At 39.5% G+C, this 14,945-nt stretch overlaps 1 protein-coding gene across 5 annotated transcripts in view; it reads right to left on the bottom strand.

The window, feature by feature from the left end:
• AMPD3 (adenosine monophosphate deaminase 3) overlaps positions 1 to 14,945 on the bottom strand; it is a 43,403-nt gene that overhangs the window by 25,621 nt on the left and 2,837 nt on the right. For all 5 annotated transcript variants that reach the window (XR_011679326.1, XM_071427967.1, XM_071427968.1 and 2 more), the window contains exons 2-6: positions 14,298 to 14,523; positions 11,669 to 11,864; positions 11,106 to 11,271; positions 8,875 to 9,094; positions 6,304 to 6,433 (exon numbers count right to left, since the gene is read on the bottom strand). Coding sequence is in view for 4 of the 5 variants with exons in the window: in XM_071427968.1 (XP_071284069.1) it covers positions 6,304 to 6,433; positions 8,875 to 9,094; positions 11,106 to 11,271; positions 11,669 to 11,864; positions 14,298 to 14,523 (938 nt within the window). In the remaining variant the exon portion in view is untranslated. The remainder of the gene's footprint in view (positions 1 to 6,303; positions 6,434 to 8,874; positions 9,095 to 11,105; positions 11,272 to 11,668; positions 11,865 to 14,297; positions 14,524 to 14,945) is intronic.

Raw genomic sequence — 14,945 nt, 5'->3', positions numbered from 1 at the left:
AGAGTACCTGTATAGATATTTGAGCCCAAGTGCATTTTATACATGTGCTTACTCAGGTTAATAAACCTTCTCTGGGTTAGGCACTAATGTTGTTTACTGTAAACTCTTCCTGGAGCAGTGAAATACTACTAGGCTTGGTCAACTTGTACAGTGAACAGCAGTTACCAGGCTTTAAATGCTAATGAAAAGCAAATCATAAACAGAGAATACAGGTGCAGGGACCCTGAAAAAGTGTAGTTTACTGAATTTCAGAATGCATTGGTTCCAGTAGTGGCTCAGCTACTGGAATTAATGAGTCTTGAAAAAAGTCAGAACAAACAAGACACAGCACTTCCTCCTTATGTAAATCAGCATGAATTCACTGCTGTTAGGAGGACAAGGATGGAAAGCAAGGAGGCTTTTTGTTTCTTTTGTTTGCTTGTGTGCAAAGATCACATTGCTTTTAAAATCCTGCTTCCTGTTGAGAAATAATTCTCTGGAGTGTGCCTTTGCTGTTCAGTGAGCTCCTGTGACATCTTCTCCAGTCCCCACAAACACATCACACACAGCCCTAGAGCTGAGCTAACCACAGTAGGTTTATTCTGAGAACAAAGATCTGCCTTTATATGTATACTTTTTTTTTTTTTTACCTCTTCCTCCTCCTTCAACCTAAACATACATATCTGCCAAAAGTTAAGAGACCTTTCTGGAATCTCCTTCATGCTTTTTCCAGAGAATACTCACTACTTTAGCTACCTTCTTTTACTACCCAGTATAATTTGACCTTTAAGAAAGCAGCAACTTCAGTAATAAAAAGTCATAGAAGACTCAAGTCTAAAGTCATAAGCTTTTCTTCTCTATTGTATTTTTAGCATAAATGCAACTTTTTGGAAGGTTTTAAGGACTTGAGCTTTGAACTACTAGCACATAGTTAGTGTGTATGCTCTTGGACATTTTTACCATGCAGGGTGCAATCCTTAGGCAGAGCTTAAGTGGGCTGATTTGGTTAGGTAGGTTATTGTCATTATCATTGTTATTATTATGTGAAATGTTATAATGCTAAAATATTGTTACTAATTTTATTGCTATTTATTATGAAAGGCTTCTACTAAAACAATTTGAACAGACTGAATTCATACAAGGCTGACAAATACCCCCTTTGCCTCCTTCCTCCCCCCCAAAAAAGACAAAGCCACTCCCAGTTTAAGACGTTACTACTTTGTTCCTCATACAATACATAAAATAAGCTGATGCTTTTCTGGACCATGAGTAACACAGCCCCACTACAAGGTTTATTTGTTTCTATTTGCAAACATTCTCCTTCCATTTTCAAATTCACTTTAGTGCCATTCCAGCCCAGTTTCTCCTTAGTGGAAAAAACCCGGCTGCATTCCCTTAACCAGATTTCCTGTTGCACTGCTTATTGTCCCCTCCCCCAGCAGAAAACCTTTCTCTCAAGGTCACATTAATCTTCAATGGAAAGAAAAAGAGAATGACTGACAGAAGCCTGTCTTGGAACACAGTATTACACCTTCAGTGAATTCACCCTTGTAACAAATGGAAACAGTTGTTTACATGAAGGTTAAATTCTTGTAATTCCATCATTCAAGTGATGGTGGACATCAGTTTCCTTGCACTTAAAGGATGGTAGAATTCCCTTCACTCAGCAATTCTCCATGTAACGAAGCCAGGCTTTCTTTCTCTTCAGATTCCTACTGTGTACAACTTACAGCTTGAAGGAGTTCTCCTTGCCCTCCACATCTAACCAGCACCTGCCTCCCTCAGCCACTCTGCCTCCTCCCTTTTCTTCCTGCATTCCTTCTCTTTCCTTCCACTGTCACTCAGATCTCCACAAAAGCTCCATCTCAGATCTGTTTTATGGATCCTGATCTGTGCATATCACAGACAGTGCTGCACTGAATTGGGCATATGAGCTAGATTCAGAGTGATAAGTGATAAATACAGCAAAAACAAATGCCAAGGCCAGCCCTTTCAATAACCCTGAACTTCTCCAGGGCATGGATTAGCAGCATCCACAGCCTGTAAACTGCCGCATTTTCTAAACACATACAATTTCATTTGTAAATATTTCTAACCCAACAGCAATGGGCTGCATGAACTGGACACTGAATCCTCTGCAGGCTTTACTTCAGTGCTGATTTGAAGGGAAATCATTCCTCATCCCACTGCTAAATTCTGTGCTCGTCAATACATTCATACTCCATCAGCTTTTCTGACAGGATGCAAAGCTTTATACAGTGGGATTGATTTTCTCCTTGCAGTTCTTTAACGGGCATGAGAGGCAGAGGCACAAAATACTCTGTCCTCGGGTAGCGCAAGAATGCTCCTGGCAGCAGAAATAGTCCCTAGAGCTGTGCAGAGCTCCTTGGGAGCTTGTCTAATTCATATTTATGCCATGCAGAGCAACCCAGAAACCAGGAGAGATGAGAAGAGGATCCCTGCATATCCAGCTTCTTGTCTGGCTGCAGAATCCAACCCAAGTGTTTGTATTCACACGAATACAGAAATACACTGCTGTGAAGAGAAAATTTCTTGTTCTGTTCTTTTAATTACTAAAAGAAAGGAGAGAGGAAAAGCTTTCTCTATGGTCTCAACAGAATTTTTGCATTCTAATCATTGATGCCTTTACACCTGATCATATTTTGTGCTCACTTGCAAGACTGAGGGTAGGGACAAGAATTTGTCTCAGCATCTCTGCAGGGCAGAAGGGGAGAAGCAGCACTCAGAGCTCTGAAAGCACAACAGCCAGCTTTGCTGCCAGCTAACAGTGGCAAGGCACCATTCCATGTCATGCTGAAGGGACATTCCCTTTGGATCTGATGCTAACCCCTAAGTCTTTACATTCACTGTCATTTTGGTTTATATGATGAAACTATTTCATCACCTGAGTCAGTTAAGTAGCTACTGGGGGAAACAAAAGAAATGAAAAAAAGCAAACTGAATGAATCAAAGCTCAGAGAAGTTGAGGTACAGGTTCACTGTTCACTCACAAGGCTTGTAATCAAATGGTTAAAAAGCAGACATCTGCTAATTTAATTCATTATTTTTTGAGATCTATAGGATTCAGTAGCATTTAACCCCACTCTAACTTTCCTTCTTGCAAGTACAACTAGTGGTATTTCAACTCTGTGGTCATAAAAAGCAGCTAGAATTTACTTCCTCTTTGTCTAACCAATAATTAAAAAAATAAAAATTCAGTTGCAATGCCCTCATCCAATGGATGTCACAGCAGCTGTTGCAGTAGAGCATTCAGCAGGGCTGTGAATGCAGAAACTGCATTCTCCCATGCACAGCTCCCCACACAAGATTGGGCACCTGCACTAGTGAGCCTGCAGGCAGGAATGTGATGTGTAAAAGTCACTGCTAGGACATATCCTCAGGTCTGGTTTGCTGACACACTGAAATAGTGGCTATAGAAAGAAAGAATATCCAAAGAGGCTTAGGCTGGGATTTTTTCATCTTTAGCAACTGTATCAAACCTATTTGCAGTGAAGGACACCTGCCAATTCAGTACATGGATATCTATTACAAAGGTAGCAAATAATGTTAGGTAAAAAAAAAATCTCTTGGCTTCACAAAAAAAAAAAAAAAAAAAAAAAAAAAAAAAAAAAAAAAGTGTCTGCTCTGAATTATCTGAGGCTGTTGGGCACAGAGGTCTACAGGAAGCCCTTCTCAAACAAACCTCACATACAAAGACAGACCCAGTTCTGAGTTTGTACCATAGAGCTAAACTCTTGTTCCTTCATTTCATTCTTCATGCAGGCAGTGCTATGTGGGAAATGTGTGTTGCCTGCACTTTGCTGTGCATCAGCTGGAGGACGTGAGGAATCCTGCTGATGGCAGACTCAAGAGTCCCCTCTAAAGTTAGTGTTTTCCTCACAGACAGCTGTTCACCTCCTGTGGAGAGCCAAGGGCAGCCAGCCACACTGTCTCACCACCTGTGGGTTCTTGTCTGTCTACAGGAATACCTGTGTCTTTAGTAAAGGGCAATTTTCCAGGCCCAGCTTGCAAAACTATGCAAAACATATCTTGGGCTGCATTCCAGTTAATTTCAATATGCAAGATATAAACATGCATGTCCCTTATTTAAGATGAGCCTTATCTTGGGTTTTAAGAATAGATGATCTTACTGGAGGAAAACTCCTATTAAATCAGGAAAAAAGTGAGGAAGGGGGCAGGAGGCAGGGGAAAACCAGTAATATTTGGTTGTCATGCTAGCAATTGATCATGGCCAGCCTTCTACTGCACCTTTCTAAATGCAGCAGTACATGTTCACTGACTGACCTTGCCACTCCATTCATATCTGTTCTAATTCTGGCATTTTCCATCCATTACTTTGGCTCTTTCATATAAGCAGATTGTACCAGGATCTCCACACTTGTGTCTGAGGGATGTGATACACAACTTCACCAACAGCCTTTGGGAAGGTGAATCCTGTTCCTTCCTTTCCTTGTGAGCAGTAAGCACTTAGGATTGACTTAACAGAGAGACATCTTGAAAACATAAGCTGAGAAGTGTGGCTTTCAAATGTTTCACTGCTGATACTGTTATTAACAAGGAAGCACTCCAAGGAAGTTACAGTTCCAAACATTACTGGGGTTAGCAAGACACAGGGGAAAAAAGAAGGATCATCTGGGGGCTCACAAGAATTGTGTCTACAATGCAGTTTACTTTCCAGAAAAGTACTACTTGTGAGCTTGCTTCACAAAAATACTTTAGGCAAGATGAACTGTGTGCAGCAGGAATTTCTCAAGCAGTACCTGGCAGTAGGCATGGTCTCTGGCACAGCAGAGCAGGCTGGTTCCTGCTCTCTGCAATGTGCTCATTGCCAGAGGGGAAGCAACACACATTTTGGGCTTTTGAGCAATATGAATCCTTTTGTAGAGTGGCTTAGTCAACAGCAGGTAATTAAAAAATAATTAAGATATGCCCAGAGACATTGAACATTTGCTTCTAGATCAAAAGCTGAACTTAGCAAGTACAATCCTGTTAATTACAAGCTTCTCACTAATCAAACTGATTGTGGTAGTCACCTAATCCACACCTCAGCATGTCTCAATCACCACGTATTTTATTATTAAAGTCTCTGTCAGCTTCTGAAGTGTTTTCTCTCAATGTGGCACGTAGCAAATGTCTTTCCAGGGTTATGCAAGAAAACTGTCAGGCTGGGAGCTGAGTCTCTGCCACCTGAGTGAATTAGCTGACAGATCTCCCATCCATACATTTAACAGTCAGAAGGGTGAAATCCATTGGAACTTACCTGACAACTCATCTGCTTCCACACTTGTGATAGACTCTGGGAGAGTTTATTACCACAAACACACTGGGCATTATAGGGAAAAGCCAAGAGGACTTTGATGAACTTTTTGATGAACCAACCAAAACATAACAAGAAGGATTAGTAAACCCTGAAGTTGCAAAATAGAGAATTAGCTCTTCCAGTTGTGTAGAGAAACAATGCAAAATGGACCCAAAGTGGTTAAAACCACCAGCAACAATTGTGAAGAAATCTCACCTATCAAAATGAAGCAGTAACTCCAGTTACTTCCTCTCCACTTTAGGAAAGGGAAGCAGCCTAACACTGTTGCTTCCATGCTTTGAAGGGAATGCAGCTCCCTTGGGTGTCAGGAAATATGTCAGGAAATTAAATCAGCTCCTTGATTCCCCTACCTGTCTCCTAATTATAGCCCAGTGTATCTCAGAGGGAGGCAAGACTAGAACTCAGATAATCTTTTTTCTTAATATATCAGAGACTTTTTTTACCAGATACTGATGGCAGCATGAACCCTCAGTTTAGTTTCTGTGGGAGGTCTTTTGACATGTATTTAAACATCTATTTTCAATATGAAATGAAATTATCATCTAAAATCTATACAGCTGTTCCTACTACAGTCTAGTAGGACGTACCTACATGAAAGCAGAAAAATGCACTTGAATGTCTTTGAGTTCATTAAAATTAATTAAACCTCCATAAGGATATTTTTATTCATAATCCAAGTGAGCTTCATTTGCTTAACTCTGTTTCACTCTTTTAAAGCAATCTACACACAATTAAGCCCCTTTGATTCTGAATAAGTAAACAAATTAGTTTAGCATAATCCAATTAACCCACGCACATTCAAGTTCATTTTCCTGGAGAGCTCCCATGTAGAGAAACATTAACATTCTTAAAATAACTTAATTCAGTTGAGTGGTGTGCACACACTACTTCGTGCATGTCATCTACACCTCCCATAAGAAAAGCAAAACTGCTGGAACTCCTACTAAAACCAGTGTCATGCCTTTAATGCTTGTCACACTTACCTTTCTCACATTATAAAAGTCTCGATGGGGATTACTCTTCAGTTCTTTAAATTCCGACATCTCATTTAACATCTCGTGTAAGCTAAATTTAGATTCTAAAAAGTTAAGCCTCCGATGACAATACGTTTTTCTGTAAAAGAAAACACAAAAATGAACTGCAACTTAAAACTAGTTGTATTTCAAATTCAAAAAGAACATCAGAGTTTCCACAGTAAAAACAAAATTGGAGTGTTTTATGAGGTCCAAGACAGATCCATTCTTTTTATCCTACTGGTTAACAAAAATGTAAGCAAATTTCAGACCTAAGTTATTAGAGAAGTCTCTAACAGAACTCTACATAACCATGTTATGTCCTTCAACCTGTCCAAGTACTCATCACTATACCTGTGCATAAACTGCAGTCCTTTTAGTAATAATAACCAAAGCATGAAACCTATAATCAAATGGATGCCAATTGCAAATTCTCTAAAATGGTACCTCCAACAGAACAATCTTCTCATATATAACAGAAACAACTTGTCATCCAGCCTTACTCATTATGAATTTTTTTTAATCCTCCAAATTTATTTGCTTTTTCAATTTAATGTGAGAAGCCAAGATAAGATCCAATATGCTTTCATCTTTCATGCCTTGAGAACATATATGTTGTGTAGAAATACTTTTTTCCAAAATAATTTCTTGTGCTCTTTATAGAAAATATGCTTTTTTGTTCCTACTTGCCTACTCAGAGCTCCATCTCCACTTTCATCTTCTGTCATGTTTCTCCTTCTATTTTTAACCAATGACATGGGTTTTCTCATTACCATCTGTCAATTCTTATTGACTCCACAATATTTTGGTAGCACTGTTAATGTAATAGCCTTCTTTTTCCTGCATTATTGTTGCCAATTTCTCCTCAATAGAACACAAATCCCATTATGGTTTTGCAAGCCTGTTTCAAACCCAGTCTTACAGAATCCAGTACTAATCAAGACCTGTTTGCCCATGCAGAAAGTCTGTTATTTCATACTGTTATCCAAAAGAGCACAAGCCTGAGGAGTAGGGGTGAGATTTCATCACTTTACCAGCAGCAAAGATTAAAGAACACTGGTTCCTGATCTCTGAGCAGCCCCACATGTGATGGGCATAAATGACAGGAAAGGACTTGCTGCAAACAGCTAAACAATACCAAAAGAAGAGCTTCTGCAACAGGATTACGGGGAAGACCTTTTTCTTTTGGGGTGTGCACATTTATTAGAGAGTGGGGACAAGCCTGCAAAAGCTTACTCTGAATTAGTGAAAGGAGCAGGTGACTGACCTACATTCACCACAATGCTGAGTGTTCTAACTTGTCCTACTGCAGCCCCTCTTACTTAGGGCTTGCTGTTATAACTCTGAGGTCTAAGGCTTCGGTGCCAACTGAAGAAGGGCCTTCAGCATGACTCTTGTTTCTGGTTTTTCTCCTCATCCTTTTATCTTCATTGTCTGTCTGGGAATACGACACCCTGGAACTGGCATGTATTTGCCCACTGCTCTGTAACCAAAGCCTAGCACGGATTTGGAGCTGATAAGGCTGGCTGAAGCACAGGAGCTGGCTCCTGAGAAAAGGCTTAGGGAATGGGCCAGGCTTGTTCTGCCACTGTCACTGCACAAGGCAGACAGACTGACAGACAGGGGAAAGAATGCACCAGGCAGGGGCTAACTGGCCACAGTGTCAGTGATGATCTCTCCCAGGCAAAGGATCAGCAATGCAGTGCTGGCACACAGGGCAAATAGCTCAGAACAGTTCAGGTTCCTGCTTAGTTCCATCCTAGAGTGGATTCTTTTCCTTTCCTGGTGTTGAGGCCATGAGAGATGGTGCCGTTTCCAATCCTCAGCTAGGAAGTAAACTTAAAACTGGATCCGCCTGCTTTCATCATGCACTAGGCAAGGACATTGCTTTGTCATGAGTGTAACAACTATAGTACAGCTGTAGTCAGTGACATTTCTAGTTTTTAAAGACTTCACAGGAATTTGGCACTTTTGGGAAATTTTGGACTTATTTTGATTGTGCATACATAGGTCAGTTTTGCAGCATATGAGCAGTTAATTAACATCTGGAACAAATCAGACTGAATATTTATGTTGCTGATGTGTATGCTCTACATATGCAGGGTTTCTCTTCAAGCAGCCAGAGCAGAACAGACATGAAGGAATTTGGGACAACTGTTTAAAAACTTCAGGTTCAGCATAGGCCAAAACAAAATTAAATTTAAAAAAAAATAATTCAAGTTTCAGTTCCCATGCTTCAAGAAGTTTGGGTCAGATTTGACTTGAATGGAAACACTTGACCGGTTTCTTGATGTTTTTCTGTTAAACCCTTTTTTGCCATGGTTGATGCTAAGAAACCAAAGAAATGAAAGGTAGGCATAGGTGGCACTGTATTTTTTTCCTTTTTAAGATTTTTCATTGTGCATTAATGCTTGAGAAAGGCAAAACAAAGCATTACTATAGAATGGGTATGCTGAGGAATTAAATGTCACAGAAGTGAGAAGTACTAAGCCACAGGTAAGCAGCAGCCTGAAGGGGCAGAGTAACAAAAGAGGAACATACGTTGGGCCATCTGCAATTAGAGCAAGAACGTGGCTCAGGTCAAGGGTGTAGGTCTGCAGGTCAGGATATGGCAAACTCCGAGGCTCATTGAGCTCCATCATCTCTTTGCTGTCATAAACAAAGGGAATGCCACCTTTCAGCTTGATAACATAATCCAAATTGTCTGGAGCATCATCCAGATTATAAGGATCTTCATTTTCTTCTGGGGGTGAATGGAAATCTGAAAGCAAATTTACATTCCAGTTAGAAGAAATAACTTACACAAAAGGCAAAATAACTACAAAAAGAACTTCCTGCTTCTGTGAAGCTTAATTTCTAACAGATCTCAGTATTTTCATTAAAATCACATTCAGCTACTATAAAAATCTGCTGTTACAACAAAGCTTTTTTCTGATGGGCTTTAGTTGCAGCCCCTCTCTAAAGAGGCCTACCTTAATTCAAAGGTTATATGTTATTAGAGTTCTCTGAACCAATGCATACAGATTTAATACTATTCTTTATTAATGTGTGTTGGAATGAGTTTGAAAATGAGTTGGCAGAAGTATTTAAATTAGGATGGTTGAAGTACAGTTGAGATTTTTGAACAATAAAGTAGTTGTTGCCTTCAGACCACATTTCTTATTTTCTTTTCACATTCTGACTCACCGTAGCAATTTAGAAAGTTCGTATTTAAGCATAGAATCAGTTGGGTTTGTTGTGTTTTGATTGGAGTTTTGTAGTTTGTGGGGGTTGGTTTGTTTATACGTGGTTTTCTCGGGTGAGTGTTTTGTTTGAGGTTTTTTTAATAGAATCAAGAAGCATAGAAGCCAAAAACTGTACAACACAAACCCAGTTTATCTCTTGGCCTTCTGATCATAAATAAAATCACAAAGTACCAGAAGCACAGTTGGGATTTGTTCAGTACAGTTTTGTAAAGCCTTTAAAAAGTTCACACACACTTCTAGGAGATTTAGCTAGTGTGAACACTCAAACATTGTTCATAACAGGAGTGACAATCATCACTTCTTTTACAACATCTTATTAAAGCAAAGTGTCCTGACTACATTTATATCAACTGAACTATATTCTTTGGCTCAGTCTTAAGGAGTTTCTTCTTTTACCTGTTCAGTTAAGCCACCACAGAAAAGTAATTACCAGTCCTTTTATTCATCTAGATCACCTGAATGTATGCTATAAACTGATATCATCCTTATCTCTAATATTCATAACTATCTAGCTCAAACTTCTGCTAATTAAGACATTGTGTAACAAGATTTCATTTTTTGTGTTGTAAGTTTAAAATCGTAACTGTAAGAAAGTCATTAACCTAATAATAACTTGGAAATATCTCCCTGGCAGCTGTTCCAAAATATCTTTCCTGTCTTGAATATTCAGTTTACTGTCCTCTTTACACTCTTTCTGGAAAACAAACACTTGAAAACATATTTAGTCACCCTCTTTCAACCACTAAGCCAGTAATTGATTTAAAATATCACTTCAACACTGAAAATAAGTTGTCAGCACCATGGACACATCTATAGTGGCCCATCTATACAGACCAAAGGTTGCTCCTCACAGCCTAATCCAGAAATGAGCAGTGCAAACAGTTTAATGCACAAGCAAAGCTTTCAAGACACAACCCACCTAAGAGACAAAAATAATTTGTGACACACATAGTGGGGGAATATGTTCAACCTAATAAGCCTCGTTGAGAGATCAGTTTATTTACCCAGGCAGAATGCCAAACAAATATGACTCTACAGCTTCCAGTCTTCACCTGGCAAGTGTAGCCGCCCTGTGACATTCCTGACTCAGGGCTTGCTAACTGGCATGTCTGTATCATGCTTCAATTTATGATGTAGATGAGCTCATCAACCCTTTTAGTTCCATATGCCAAGATGAGGAGGAATGACTTCACTTTAAACCACAGCCATACAAGCTTTTTCCTGAGGGAGCATAAGTATGCTACTTAACATCCTATTTGCTTAGGAAATAAAGTAATCAATGAGAGTCTAGTCTTGGCTTTTAGGTTTTGACAGCTTCAAAGTTCCAAATTAGATACAGGATTTATAACTTAGGCCTGTTAGCGATTCTCCACTCAATAACACAATAAATTACAAAGACAGTCAGAAGAGATCATCACAAAAATACAACTTTCCTTTACTACAGTATTGCATGGGTTTAATTCTGTATTTTAAAATAATGTTTGAATTTTTTAGAATGCAATTAAATATTTTAAAATGGGTATTCACCTGGGTACACCTCATCTTCAACCTTCCATTTTTGATCCCTCATGCTGCACAGGTACTGAGATGTTGTTCTCGGGAAGCGATGGTAGGCAAGGCGTGAGTACTTCTCTCGGATGAGCAGAGCTTTCACCAGGCTCTTGGCAGCTTGTTCATAGTCATCAACTGTAACCTGGAAGGAAAACCTGGATAAATACTGGAAAAAAATAGCAGTTCTAGCATAGAACTGTGTGGGGCTTGACCATAAGGATCTTGCCCAAGGAGTTAGTAAGCCAGTGACAGAAGCAGAATCCAAACACAATATACAAAACACAGAAAAATGTTTTTATCCTACCATATATTACCTATTTATTGGACAGCTGATTATGTTTTGATCCAATTTATTATTAAAAACAGTATCAACCAACCTGACCTTAACTTCTCACTGTCTAACAAATCGCTGTATTCATAAAGCAATTTAGATTTTATTGCAGAGAGCCATCATATTGGCATTTTACACTTGATGTACATATATAGGACCTTTTTTACACCCTCTAGATACAGAAAGTGGGAAAACAATAGTTTCTTACCCCTGCACAGTAGTCCCCACTAATTGAAACTCTCTGGAATTCTGGTACATCATATGGCACTTGGACTGGCACAAAAGCACTTGGAAGAACTGGCGTTGCAGGAGACAGGACAGGTTTGGCCGGTGGTGCTTTCCATTCCTGAGGTGGAATTTGTAATGACAAAGACTGGGATCTAATCATCTTGAAACTTTTCTTCCTAAGAATTCATGGTATAAAACATAAAATAAGCCATGGTATAAAACACTTAATACACTGGAAAACTGATTACAGCAAAGAAATCACCCCCTAGGAAATTTTACTAATGAAAAATACAACAAAAATGCTGTTTCTTTCATACCATAGAAAAAACACTGATCAGAAAGTACTTGTGCTTTTAGCTTCTCTGTAATGACATTTCACATGATCAACATCACACACAAATGCACTTACCCTCTACATGAGTCCAATATGCCACCATTTATTTACAATCATTCTAAGATACCCTAAGATTTTTGTTTCATTTCTCACAACTTCAGTTTCAGCAGAAGTCACTGTGCAGAAGGAAAAGGTGATCACTGTGCTCACTTGAATAAGGGCCAATTCTTACAGACTGACAGCATCAGAATTCATGAAGGATCAGACAGAAACAAGTAAATGTAACATATGGAAATTGTTCTAAATTATCATGCTGTTACACACACTTCCTATTCTTCCCAAAACTTGCAAGACCTAAAGCTAGTTGTCAGACAAAACTAGGCAACAAAATTTCACATACAGTCATTCAGTTCAAGTTGTAAGGAAAAGGAGGAGCACCTAGTTATTCCTTTGATGAGACTTGAGCAGAAGGCTGATGTGGTTATCAGAGTGATATCACAGCATGGCTTTGATACACAAGCCCATTCCTCCCTTCACATAAATTTAAAAATGCTGCCTTTTCTCATGAAAGCTGTGATAGATGTGCACTTCAGATAAACCAGCTAAAAACGCTGTGTTTTCCAATGAAGTAATTGTAATACCTCAAGTGGAGCTTTGGAATATCTCTGAGGATGGAATTCATTTTCCTTACTCAGTTTAAATGTGCTCATATGTATTTTAAATAGTCATATAATATATAAATAGTATGTTATAAACTACCTGTGATAACAATTTCTTTTGCACTGAAATAGTCCCTACCTTTCCAAGTTAGATACCAAAACCTTAAAATGTTAGTAAGAATCAGTAACAAAGAAAAAGGAACACTGGAACATTCTCTGAAAGCTTCATATTACTTCTGTGGTATTCTTAAGAATAAGAACATGCAGTGCTAGTACAATTAACATCCAAATTTCATCCTCTAAAGTACTTGTAGCCACCTTGGAAATCAGCATCAGTTTTGAAAGGCAGTGTTTGATCAACTGAAACTGGAAACAGCACAAGCTGTACTTGTGTCACTGTCCCTTCAGTCCTGCAGGACAGGGATGAACACTTCTTCTGTTCCTACATGTAAACAAAATACCTATAATACCCCTTCCTACAGTTAAACCTGTACAAAACCTGAGTTTGTTCCTGTGAGACAAATTTTCCAAATTAAAAACTAAACACACTACTTCAGGAGGAAATATATACCAAACATTTGTTTGACTGGAAACATCTGATTTTCCTTTCTGTGCCTGTTTATGTCTATGAACATGCCAACTGGGAAATCCACTTGCACAATTCCAAACCCAAAGTCTCAGCTTGTATCATCAGTGAGTCATACCTTAATTTAACTAAATTGACTCTTCTCCCTTCTGTTCCAGAAACATGATTCCAAGTGTTGCCCAACTGTCTTTCTGCAGCTAACCAGGTACACGTGTGTAGCTATCACTTTCAAATGCTTTCTTGCCTGCCTGCTTTTTGAAGAGTCTGTACACGTCCAGCCCATTTGGTGTCAGGCTGCTGCTGAGCTCATGTGACTCCAGAAACAGCCCAGCAGTCCTGTGAAGCAAGACACTGGAACAGGCTGACATCAGGGGAAGGCTGCCACTCTTACAGAATAAAAAAAAAACCCAAACTCACAAACTAAAGCAAGCTTGCCTTCATTACAGCCATGGGTAACTAAAGGTAGAATGCAATTTTTTTTTTGTTTAATGTGCACTTTTGTGGCTGACAGTGGTTAGATTTTATCTCTGTGAGTAAAACCTCAAAAAACCTCATTATGCCAATACCACTTTTCACCTTACCCCTTGATCTTAAATATAAATTCTTTGCTTTCATCTATTTTTGCAGAGACTAAAGGAAGCATCATGATCAGTGTTAAAATTTGCTGTTTCTCTTAATGAAACTAGAAAAAGAGGAGGCAGTGTTTCTTTTTCTGACTCTTCTTACATTAAAGACTCTTAGGGTTTTGTTCATTGCTACCCAGCTATGCTGTTTATTAAATTTGCATGAGCAATATCTGTGCTATTGCTGGGAACAGCGCTGAGACAACCTGACCACTCCAAGCTCCCTGGGGCCCATCTGATACCTCCTTCACAGGACAGAAGGACACCCCAGGGGTGGTCCTGGTGCCTGCTGCTGACCTTTCTCCTGGAGTAGTAAGAGGCAGAATGCTGTTTGCCAGGTATTTCAATACTAACTCAAACTCATTTCAAAAACTATTTTCCACTAAGAAAGCAACTACAGAACAAACCTTTTAGCTGTTTCCACAGACTGCTGTTCTGCCAGCTCCTTCTGCAGCTCCCTCTCCTTGGCCTCCTTCTGCCCAATAGGGCAGTCTTCAGGCACGGTGAAGAGTGACAAGGCATCCTTGCTGTCCTCTTCTCGCAGGACTTTGGCAAACACCTTCTCTGCCAGGAGCCGCACCTGCTCGTCCACCTCGGAAATGTTCAGCTTGGGAAACTGCCGGGGCATCTCGCCTGAAGAGGAGCACAGGTGAGGAAGTTAGAGCTACAGCTTGAGTGATGAGGAAGATGTGCAAGAGATTGGGGGTTTTTCCATGGTATGCCTATCAAAATTCAGAGCTTGGAGCAAAATCAGAAGAAAGTAGAACAGCTCTGCAGAATTTAAACTAGCATGCAGTACACAAGAACCACAAAGCAGCTCTACTTTTGGAGCCATGCTAATTTGTGCATCAGGAACCTTGTGGTATATCCACAAAAATTCCTAAGCAGTTTATGTAGAGATTTACCAGGAGATTCCACTTACTTGCAGAGTCAGACAGACAATTTTTTGTGATACAATGGATACTCAGCTGTGTGTCTTTGCACCGAACCTGGAAATCACATTCACTCAGTTGCTTACCTTCTTCCTTGCTCAGTGACTTCAAGCCAACAGGCAA

Source organism: Agelaius tricolor, unplaced genomic scaffold, assembly GCF_023055355.1.
Source record: "Agelaius tricolor isolate 1412-34295 unplaced genomic scaffold, bAgeTri1.0.p SCAF_5, whole genome shotgun sequence".
Classification (NCBI taxonomy): Eukaryota; Metazoa; Chordata; class Aves; order Passeriformes; family Icteridae; genus Agelaius; species Agelaius tricolor.
Note: the sequence above shows the minus strand (reverse complement) of the source record. Positions and strands in the feature narration are given on the sequence as shown.